This window comes from Corapipo altera, unplaced genomic scaffold (assembly GCF_003945725.1).
Source record: "Corapipo altera isolate COAL_440 unplaced genomic scaffold, ASM394572v1 55, whole genome shotgun sequence".
NCBI classification, from domain to species: Eukaryota; Metazoa; Chordata; class Aves; order Passeriformes; family Pipridae; genus Corapipo; species Corapipo altera.
Window position 1 is genome coordinate 17,006,019 of NW_020884882.1, and position 11,727 is coordinate 17,017,745.

The 11,727-nt window shown below is 47.8% G+C and overlaps 1 protein-coding gene across 6 annotated transcripts in view; it reads left to right on the forward strand.

The window, feature by feature from the left end:
* The first annotated feature begins 1,813 nt into the window (after positions 1–1,813).
* GRM7 (glutamate metabotropic receptor 7) overlaps positions 1,814–11,727 on the forward strand; it is a 139,938-nt gene continuing 130,024 nt past the window's right edge. For all 6 annotated transcript variants that reach the window (XM_027640729.1, XM_027640725.1, XM_027640726.1 and 3 more), the window contains exon 1: positions 1,814–2,027. In XM_027640729.1, coding sequence (XP_027496530.1) covers positions 1,916–2,027 — 112 coding nt within the window. In that variant the 5' untranslated portion in view covers positions 1,814–1,915. The remainder of the gene's footprint in view (positions 2,028–11,727) is intronic.

An 11,727-nucleotide genomic window follows, 5' to 3' on the forward strand; every position in this document is an offset into this window, starting at 1 on the left:
GATGTTCAGTTTGGACATCACTGGGGGAGGGAGGGGATTGTCCCTTTGCTCTGCCCTGGGGTGGCCTCTCCTCCAGTCCTGGGGGCAATTTTGAGTATCACAATAAAGGAAACATCTAAAGCTGTTGGAGAGTGTCCAAAGGAGGGACACAGGGGTGGGGAAGGGTCTGAGGGGCCACACAAGGAGCAGCTGAGGGCACTTGGTGTGTCCAGCTGGAGATGAGACTGAGGTCAGAGCCCAGCAGGGTCTGCGGCTCCTCCCAAGGGGCAGCTCCGACCTCAGCTCTGGGTGAGCAGGGACAGCACCAGGGAAGGGCTGGAGCTGTGTCAGGGCAGGGTCAGGTTGGATCTCAGGGAAAGGTTCTTCCCCCAGAGGATGGTTGGCACTGCCCAGGCTCCCCAGGGCAGTGGGCACAGCCCCAAGGCTGCCAGAGCTCCAGGAGGGTTTGGACAACGCTCTGAGGGACAGGGTGGGATTGTTGGGGTGTCTGTGAAGGGCCACGGGTTGGACCTGGATGGTCCTTGTGGGTCCCTTCCAGCTCAGGGAATTCTGTGATTCTGTGAAAGTTTCCATGTTTTTTTAGGTTGAATACCAGCAAGGGTTGGGGTAGTTAATCAGTGAAATGTTTAATGCAAAGTTCCCTCTCTGTTCACTCTGCTGGGTCTGCAGCACCAGTTTTGCTTTAAGTGGCTGATTTTCCTCCGCTGTAGGAGCTGCAGATGTCCATGTAACTGCACAGATATAATGTGTATCCTGGGGAAATTTGCTCTCCTGTGCTCCTGATCTCTGTGGAATCAAAGGTGCTGAGCCCTTTGTGGAGTTGATCCTGGGGAAATACAATGTTTATTTTTCTGAGAAGGCAGGAAAGCTAATAAATACTTGTAGAGTGCTCTGCAGAGACAAAATATAAGAATGCAGAAGACGCTTGTGCTGAGGTATGAAGTGCTGACCTTTCCTGAGGCAGAAGGCTCAGATCATTATATACGATCATGTTTGTGTATATTGCAAAGCTGTTTGTTCCCTCTGTGGCATCTCAAGTGAGAGTTATGGCAGGTTCCTTAATTTAAGGAGCAGTCCCAGACTGTTACTCAAACAATTGCATAATGGGTCTGGGGATTAACATGCTGTCAGCTCAATAACTGCTCAGGGACTTTGGTATCAAGGAGAAAATAGTCCTGAACAATATTCTGGTCTCTCTGTTGCAAAAGTCACCGTCACACTCTGCTGGGAGGAGGAAAGCCATGGCTGGTGTGTTGGCACAGAGCTGAACTGTGCCCAGGCTGTGGCTGTGGGACAGAGGTGGCCGTGCTCAGCAACCTCCCCGACTGTTCTCCATCAGAAAGAATAAAAAATAAACATATTTTTGCTTAAGTCAGGACCCTTCATTCTCCAAAAGTTGATGAAGGGTCTTCCTGACTTTCAGCCAGCAATGGCAGGTGGAGATTTAACCTTGGTTACATTCAGGGTCCCAAATCACCTGATGCTGGTAAAACCAGAACACCAACAAAAGGACACAGTGATTACAATGGTTTGTGTGCTGTGCTTGATTTAGATTGCCTGAAAGGAAGACATTACGGATGTGCACATATACAGTTGCCTTCAATTGTTTAACTATTTTATTTGTGTAACTTGAAGTCAATGAAAAGATTGTTTCTTTGGCTTGTACGTTGTAAGGGAACTTAGTGGAGAAATAGAGATGGAAACAGTGAAGGCAAAGCTCAGCTGGAGCCTCCAGCTTTAGCTGACTGCTGCAAGAAGTGCCGTGAGTGTTTGAATATGTATATTTATCAGAAATTATTTTTTTCTACAGATCCCACAAATCAGTTATGCCTCAACTGCACCAGAGTTGAGTGATGACAGGCGCTATGATTTCTTCTCACGTGTGGTTCCTCCAGATTCCTTCCAAGCACAAGCAATGGTGGACATTGTGAAAGCTTTGGGATGGAATTATGTATCCACTTTGGCATCTGAAGGGAATTATGGAGAAAAAGGAGTCGAGTCCTTCATGCAAATTTCCAGAGAGGCAGGTAGGCAACGCCCGTCCCCCCCCCCAGACAATGCTGTGGAAGTGATGAATGTTGTTTTGTACCAAATGTGATATTATTTTTCTAGGACTTACATTTGATTCTAAGGTTGCTTCAGTTCTTTGCAATGCTCTGCAGTGGCTCCTGGATACTCTCATTCCTGAATTGCTTATGGAGCTTCAGAGTTTGAAACCTCAGTGGCTTTCAGTCATTTCTGGGGGAAATAGAGAACCCTGAGCCTTACCAAGCTCCTGCTGTTGCCCTGGAGGGCATCCTGTGGTGTTGACATGGGTAGAAGGGAGATTGGAGAACACTGAGCTTTTCCCTCTCCCCAGCTCGGGGTCCTGTGCCCTGCTCATACCTGACACTCGTTTGTGTCACACTTTGTTCAGCTCTCACATCTCTGCCTGACTGGAGTTGCTTTGCTTTCAGTCTCTGGGCCAGTTCAGTTGAGACAATTTCTAATCTTTCCCTCCAGTTTTGCAGTTTGCTTTCCTCTTCTGCTACAGAACCTGGAAGGGGGCCTGGGCTGAAGGTGTGAGTGCTGTGTGCTCATACCCCCATCCCTGTAACTTATTCTTCAGGGTAAAGAGCTCTAAATTTTCCCCAGAGGCACCAGAGTGTAGGAGGACCTTAGCTGGCTCTTTGGGAATAGAGGTACAAATCCTTGGCAAGCTGATTTGCAATCCAGAATCAGAAGGGTTTGGGAATGGAAATGTTTCGAGTTGGATCCTGTACTGGGAAGGAGAAATCAGCAGATGCTGTAATTCATTGTTGGTGATAAGTGCAAGGTTCCAGAAGGCTTCAGTGGTAGAGCCTGATGGGGAACACACCGTTGTTGTGCAAGAATAAGCTCTGTTGTATTCCCAGAATGAACACAGACCTCCCACCCTCTGCCTGCCCTGCCATTGCCTCAAATAAAAGCAGCCCAGTCCCAGCTCAGGGGATGGGGTCAGTGCCCAGCCAGGGCAGGGCAGGAATTGCTCTGGAGCAGCCACTGGAGGTTTCCATCCCTGTGGCTGTTCCAAGGCTGGATCAGCAGCAGCTCTGTCTGCAGGAGAAGCACCAGCTCGCTCCCAAACTGTCTCAGGAGCTGATGGATCCCTCCTGGCAGCATCATCCCAGAGCACGTGGAGAAAGTGCCTGTGCTTAAAAGAAAGGGGCTTTGGAGAGTGGGATCTGGAATTGTTTCCTTCTATTGATGTCACAGGAGGAACCTGCATTTGCATAAATATGTCTGTTCCTACAAATGCATATTTATGTGGTATTAAAGAAAATGGGGTTGGATTTAAGACAGCAGGAAGTGACAAATGCCAGAGTTCATTATAATTTAAAATTGGCTTTATTTGCAAATATCCACTGTTGCAAAATCATACCCGAAATATGTTCTCTGTGTCAAGAACAAACTCCAGTGAAGAATATTGTCCCACTTTATAGACCTTCTGGAGAATTAAATTTGTTATGTGAGCTGTTTGTGTAGTCAACATGTAATTCCACATCCTTCATAAAAAACAAAGCACAAACCCAAACCCACCCCTGCTGACAGCAGCTCTGCATGCAGGGGGATGTAGATCATGCCTAGGAGATGAAGGCACTAACAGGGATAGTGCAGCAACTTCCAGAGGCTCTGGAACAGGAATAATCCGATCCCCGGCGCTACTGCTTCTTAGGGCTGTGCTGAACTTCTTGTGTGGCACAGATAAAGCTCAGGTGAAGTTCTGAGGGGATTTAATACCTGTCAACAAGTTCCCTGGGGTTGTAAAACCCTGGGAACGTAAGAAGATCCTGTTGTCTGGAGGTTTAATGGAGCTGTGCTGCCTGGAGATACAGGTCCTGACCTTGAATCCCTGTGGAAAAACAGAACCTTGTTCCCTGACTTTGAGGATGCCCTGAAGGGGTAAGGGGAGGATGGAGAGCAGGAGAGGGGTTTGGGGGTGATTTACCTCATTTTCCAGTGACCTAAGACTTGTGATGTCCATCAGGAGTTGTGCTGTTGCTCTCACAACCCCCTGACAGGAGGGGGGAGCCGGGGGGGATCAGTCTCTGCTCCCAGGGAACAAGGGGCAGGAGGAGAGGGAACAGCCCTGAGGGGCACCAGGGGAGGGTCAGGTGGGATGTTCGTGAAAGTGTCTTCACAGCAAGTGTTGTCCAGCCCTGGCACAGCTGCTCAGGGCAGTGTGGAGTGACCAGCCCTGGAAGTGTTCAAAAACATTTGGATATGGCACTCGGGGCCACTCGTTGGAGCAGAGCTGGGACAGGTGTTGGAGCAGAGCTGGGACAGGTGTTGGAGCAGAGCTCCTTGTGCTGGTTCTCCCTGCATGGCCCTGTAGGACCAGGGGAGCTGCCAGGAGCAGCCCTGGGGGGAGGCATTTGTTCCCAAATTTGAGGCACACCACAGAGCACAGGCGTCATCAGCTCCCAGACAATTGTCTTGTAGCTCATAATGAGGTTCTTTAGGCAGAAAGGAAGATTTAGTCCATAGGTACCAGCACATTTATTATCTCTGGCCTCAAGTCTGTAGTGAGCTAATTATCTAAATTCAGTGTTTTATCCCAACTTGTTTCTGATCAGCCAGGATCTTAGGAAATCTCAGGATGAGTAGAAAGTGCTACCCCTGCTTAGTTTTCAAATATGCTTTAGCATATAAAGACTTTGCTTGATCCTCTGAGTTAATAATTCTTCACAAAGTGACTTTTATTATGAGCACTTCAAGTGAGTTTGAATATGTCATTGTGGCAGAAGATGAAGATTTGAAACATGCTCTGCAGTCTGTGGGATTAATAAATTAGGGGAATGGTCTAATTATGGAAAACCTAAAGGACAATTTCAGATTATTAATGAAACTACTGAATACTTGAATTTCAAAGATTAATTCATCTTTGATTTTTTTAAAAAGATTAATCTGTACCAGAAGGTTAATTGCTATCTGTAAGAAATATATATATTGAAGTCGTTAGCAAAAGACCACTTGAATGCCTCCTAACAGATAAATGAAAGATCTGGAGTGCATTTATTAAGGCTCTCTCCCCCAGTGGCCCATTTCACACCCTGGCTGTGCTCTGAGCAGCCCTTGGTGCTCCCTCACCCCACTGCAGCACACGTGGGGGAGGAGGGGGATGCCCGGAGCTGCAAGGCTGTGTCTGCCACCTTCACCTCTTCCCTCTGCCTTCCCACGGCTCCCTGAGCCAGCCTGATCCCAGAGATCAGAGCTCCTGCCCAGCCAGGCTGGCTCTGAGCAGGGGCTGTGCCTGCAGGACCAGAGCAGCCTGCCCGTAAGGCAGGGGCTGGATCTCTGCACTGAGGGGAGGAGGATGTTCCCAGCCTGTTGGAAGGGCTGGAGCAGAAAGATTCTGGAAAAGCTTGGTGTCTTTCTCTGAGTGCTCAAGACGAGCTCAAAGGGGATTACAGCTCCTGTGCACTGGGCTGATGTGACTCGTGCACTGAAGTTTCTCCTGAAGACTTTCAGTCGGTGCCGTTCGTTAAAGCCTCGGCAGAGCAGGAAGGAGAATCAGCCCTAAGCCACCTTAGCACAGAGAGCACAACACTTGTGACAGTCTCTTTATCTTCTTTTTTCCTCCTTTTCTGAAATATTCATTTCTGTAATTCCTCAGTCTCCGTGATCCTGCAGATGCCTCTTACACAAGGGCAGAACATCTGGGTGAGCTGGGGTGGCATCACTGCAGGAGCTGGATGTGCTCAGGGACAAACCCCAGAGCTGGGGATGCTCAGGAACACAAACCCCAGAGTTGGGGGTGCTCAGGGACACAAACCCCAGAGCTGGGGGTGCTCAGGGACACAAACCCCAGAGCTGGGGGTGCTCAGGGACAGAACCTTCAAACCAGGGCAGAGAGGAGACCCCTCACATGGTTCCTTGCCCATGGCAGGGGCTTGGAAATAGATGATCTTTAAGATCCCTTCAAACTCAAACTATTCTTTGTTTCTGGGATTTTCAATCATTCTTGCCCTCACAAGTAGATTTTTTTTTTCCCCAGCAGTGCTACTGAACAGTATTTCTTTACTTTTTCTCAATATAAACTTGAATTTCTTGATCTTGTTTTTCCCAGCTTTACCCTTGGTACTGAAACCCGTGTGTGTGTCCACATGGGTACCCCTGTGTGGGGCACAGTGTCCTTCTGTCTGACAAGTGGAGCTGTACCAGGGCAGGGTCAGCTTGGGTATCAGGACAAGGTTCTTCCCCCAGAGGGTGGTTGGCACTGACCAGGCTCTGCAGGGCAGTGGGCACAGCACCAAGGCTGCCAGAGCTCCAGAAGGGTTTGGACAACAACCCAGGAGGGTTTTGGACAGGGTGGGATCTTTGGGGTCTCTGTAGAGGGCCAGGGGTTGGACTGGATGATCCTTGTGGGTCCCTCCCAGCTCAGGATATTCTGTGACTCTGTGTCACTCCCCCAGAATCAGATGAACCACTGTTTTGCATTGCATTATAATCTGTGCATTAAATATTATCCTCTCTAAATTCATTGGGTTTTTTACAAATTAAAAACATACATACAATTAAGTAGCTCCTGCAGAAATTATTTTCTATGGGTTTTTTATTTGTAACAAAAAGTGGTTTAAGCCCCTTTACCCACTGAAAATTGGAAATACGACAGCCTTTCCTAGAACTTTGTTATTTGTTTTCTACAGTGACTTGTGCTTCTCAAAAGAAGTCCTTTGAAGTGGGTTTTTGGTGATCTGAGTCATCTCCCGGTGCTTTCTGTGACACCCTCAGCGTGGAGTATCATCAGACTCTGCTCTAATTCAGTTCCTCTGCTGATGGGACTGACACTGGTGAGAGCCAGGAGCTGCTCTGTCATCCCTCAGTGATTCACAGAGCTCTCGTGGGCTCCTCTAGGTCTGCTCAGCTGCCTGCTCTGATCCTCAATCTACATTTTTGTAATAGAACTTAATTTTTATGCTGTCTGTTGGGAATTCCATTAGCACAAATCAGTGCTGGGGAGCAGGAGAGAGTGGAGTCACTGCACGAGGGGGTTGTACAACTGTCTGTGCTTCAGAGGGGAGAGGAGACTCCTCTGTCTGTCTCCAATGGAGAAATGATTCCTGGTGCCAACCAGAGAATCCTGCTCTGTTTTCTTTGTCTCTTACATTCTGGTGCTGATGAAACATCTCTTGTTTTACTCTTCATCCACTGAAGCCCTGCTCAAGGGTTTGGAACACTCATAGCATAACTCAGGGTTTGTACCCAAAAATGAGAAAGGAAGGTGAAAAAGGTTAATGAAATCCCTGTGGTGGGCAGAGATTGCATTGGCCATGGTAATAAAGAACAAATAGGATGTTTTAGTGGAGCTTTGGCACGAGATGCTGGCAGTGGGTGATGCCCCAAATTGAGGGTCTCTGATCTCTGTTCCTTGTGGCAGCTCACAAACCCAGCTGTTAACAGAGCCACTGCTCAGACAGAAATTGGGATGAGTCATTGCTTGGAAGGTGATGGGATAAGGTGCTGTCCTGTCCACCCTGATGGCTTCATTGAGCTGGAGGAACAGCCAGTGTTCACTGATCTGCCTCTGCCAGAACCCAGGGGCACAAATCCTGCAGCACTTCAGGCAGAGCAGCTGAGCCTGTGTCCTGACAGACTGGTCCAGAAATCTGGGTTTGAAGTGCAGCCTGAGGAAACCACAGGTGTTGATGTGGTTTCTAGCATGTCTTGGCTCTTTGGAGGGTCACAGACTCCAGGGCATTCCTGGAATTTGAGGATAGAAGATGGTTGGAGGCTCAGGGGGTTTTCCCAGTGAATTCATGGTCCTGCAGACCCCTCCTCTGTGGGGTCAGTGTTGGCAGGAGGGGATGGAGGTCTTGGGGATGGAGGGGATGCTGTGCAGGGCTGTCCCTTTGTCATGGGTTGTGTTCAGTGGTTCTGCTTTCTGATGGGAATGCCCTTTATTCAGTCTCTCGAGAGCCTGTTTTCTTGATCAAATACAGCCAAACCAAATACATAAGCCACTCATAAAATCAAGTCATTTATATCCCAACATTTCAAGTGTTTTCAATTTTTCTACTTTTCCCAAATATTCATGACTTTGTCCTTTTGGTGTGCAGTGAAGATATGTTGAATAGTATTGTCGTGAAATCTATTATTCTCTTTCCTATTGTCAAATAACAAATGTTTTATCATTTCAGAAAAAAAAAATCAGGAGCAATTGCTGTGAGAAGCTGCAGCAGCCTGTGCTGTGCTGCAGTCTGTCAGGGCTAATAGGGTTTCCTTTTAATTGTAACTGATCTGCTTGGAGATGCACTTGCCTCGATCCTCGAGGGTGGTTTGGGTTGCATTTGGAGCTGGATGGTACCTCTGAGAGTGGAAAAGCAGAGTAAATGTGTCACTGTGTGCATGGCCAGTGCTGCTGTGGCTTTTCCCTCACTTGTGGGAAGGGCTGTCCCTTGGAGCAGTGCATGGGGGATGTCCTTAAGGTGATGTCTGGGCCTCTGACTTGATAGTGGGTGCCTGGCTTAGGTGTTCAAAAACCCTCAAGGCACCAGCCTGTGTGTTAAGATTATCCAAACATTGGGAATGCAATCTCCATCTCCTTAGCGAGGCCTCTTCCTCCCTCAGACATAACAGATGTCCTGGGCTGGCTGGCTCCGTTCCCTGAGCAGTAAAGAAGAGTGATGAGATCTGAGCTGCCCTTTGGAAGCATCTACTTCTCTCTCTTGCCTCCACAGGGAGTGTTGGCACCAAATATATGTGCGTTGTTAAAGAATTTGAATTTTTAAAAAAACTTGCAATCCTTGGTATCCATGTGATAGATGTATTTTCTTATCTCTTGTCATCATTAGAAGATAAACACCTGGTGTTTATCACAGGGTCCTTATGATCTCCTGCAGGAGAGCAGGGAAGCTGCTGGGCACTGGGAATTCAGGGTTTGGATGTGCCCCTGGTGGCACTGCAGCAGCAGGAGCCTCTGCCCAGGGTGGGGATTCTGGGATGGGACCAGGGGGGGCTGAGTAATTCCTCCTTCTCCGTAGACTCAGGAAAAATCAATCAGATGGAGTTGGGGAGAAGGAAAGAGGAAAAGATGTGAGGGGATGATGGCCTTTGTGCCTGCTCACGTGGCACCTGAGCCCAGCCCCATCCTGGCACACCCAAATTCCACCCTGTCCTGCCACTGATCTCCCCCAGCTGCCTTTGGAGAGCTGGAACAGGCTGCTGTTCCTGCTACAGCCTCAGCCACTTTAATGATAAATATCTGCCTTTTTATGGCATTTATTGACCATGTGGAGATTGCATCTCAAGGACAGAATAAAATTGAAATAGGCAATTCTTGTTGCTGAGCAAATAACCACCAGTGTCCTTTAAAAACGTTCCCCCAGATTTAATAAACCTTCCTGGGATGGGAAAGGGGTCACGTGGGTCAGCTGGACAGAAGTGGGTGGTGAAGTCCTGGTTAATCCAAAGCAGAGAAATGCAGTGTTGAGCTTTTGTTTGTCCCAGGGAAGTTGGACACCCCCAGGGGATGCTCCTGTGTTTGGCCCTGGGATGCAGAAGGGAAGATGTTGTTTGGTGCAGGTTCAGTAAGTTTTTCATCCCAATCCAGGTGCTTTCATTTGTTCTTTGGCAGGATTTCTGCATCTCAAGGGTAATGGTTCCTCCTGGGAAGGACAGCAGGATGGTGCAGTCGGAGGAGCAGGAGAGTTGGTGTTTGTTCTGCAGCCAAGTTCTGCTGGGGAGGAGAGAAATGGGTGAAGAAATGATGGAAATATTGGGAATGGACTAAGTTTGTTAATGTGCATTAGGAAGCCTGAGGAGAAGGTCCCCTTGAAGTGCTGAAGGTGGTGTTTTGGGGAGGAGAAGGGGAGAGAATTTGGGTTTAGTGAACAATAAAAGGAACAGGTCCATGGAAAGGGCAAGAGAGGGATGAAGAGGAGAAGGAGAGATGAAAAGCTGTAAAATGAAAATAGATAGAAATGGTGGGGAGTTCAAAGGCTGAGCCATGGCAGGGGGAAGTTATCCATGAGTAAGGAAGATTTGCCAAGGGAGTGGGCTGGAAACACACCAAAAACACTGATTTCAGGAACAGAATTGACTTTGATTGTAAAAACTTAAAACTTCTGCAAGATAAGATAGAAATTCTTCCCCAGCTCCCTTCTTTCTGTTGGGGGCAGGGAAACCAGGCTTCCTAGAGGTTTCCCTGCGAGTGCCTTTGCTCTCACCAAGCTCTTCCCTTGTGCCTCCCAGCCTTCCTGGGGGGAGATGTGGAGTCTGTAAATCCCAGCTCCCATCCTGGCTCCTGTGCCTGTTCCAGTGTGTGGTTCAAGGCATGTTGTCAGCTTTCCTGAAGGAATGGAATGAATGTCATAAAAGCCTCCTGCAGAGGAAGGCCCTGCTGTCATTTTGACTTTCCCCGTGGAAAATAGAAATATTGTGATTACACTGAGATTTTCCCATGGGGTATGTCTGTTGTGCAAAGTAGGATGAATTTGTTGGGACTTCACTTGGGACCAGCTCTAAATGTGTCTCTGCATCTGAAGGGTAATATATAATGGGATGCAGTAAGTTATTCCAGTCTCTGTCACTGAAATCCTGTATCCCAGGAGGAAATACAAAATATTGCCTCATCTTGTACCTTCCATACTTCACAGTCCCTTTTCACTTTGTGCTAATGCAAAGAACAGCTTTCCCAGCCGTGGGGGAGTAGCAGCACATAAATAATTCGGAGATGCCTCTTCCATCACGCGCCTCCCCTGCCTCCTTCAGTCCTTCTCCTTCCTCAGACAACTGAGGATGACAAACACCCTGAACCCTCCACACTTGTGGAAGATGGTTTTCGTGCCCTGCTAGTGACCTTCTGGGCATGTCAAAACACTCCCTGGTCTGTCCATGAAGATGTCTGAGCCCTCCCCTCTCCAGCCTCCTTGTGCAGGAAGCAAAGGTCAATGGAGGAGCAAACCCCTCTAATGGGGGGGGGGAGGTGTTCCCCCCTTGCAGAGTCACAGCAGGGAGGGAATGATGATCAGTGGAGTCTTCAGTCTTCCCTGCATGTTCTTGGGAAAGTTATTTATCAAGGCAGTGTTTGAAATACTATTTGCTGTACTGTATCCAAAAGGTACCTGAGCTGGAAGGATGAGCTGCAATATGGCACTTTAAGTGGTTTCCATGTGCAGGCAGGACGTTGGGAAGATGTATAGAGGTGTATACAGGCAGTTTATAGCTCAGGCTGTTTGCTCCTTTTCCCTTTGGTGTTTCAAGATTTATATATTTTCAATCTAAAGTGAATCTTACAATGGAGACTGTCATCATTATTTGAACAGGTTACCAATGCCTTTATTTAAACAAAAACCTCCTGTTGATAGTGCCCCACCCTCTTTCCAGGCAGGTCCCTTGGGTGGTCCTGTGTCATGTGATGGCAAATTATGGTGTTTTCCTTTAGTAGTCCCTGTTCACAGCATTTTTGGGGTGTTAATACCAAAAGGTTGGTAAAAAACCAAATTATTTAATTATTATCAGCAAAAGACTTTGCATTTATTTCGTTGTGTAAATGAAATGGTGATGAAACAGGTTAAACTTCGGGTAATGGAAATGCAACTCCAACATTTGTGTTTGAGAAATGAGCAGATGTTGCACTTCTTGATGTGGTTCAGAGTGCATGGGGTGTTTGGGCAGGGCTTGGACTTGGTCTTGGAGGTCTTTGCTGACCTTGATGACCTGTGATTTTGTGCAGATGTCGGGGGTTTGAATTGGGTCTGTGCTGGC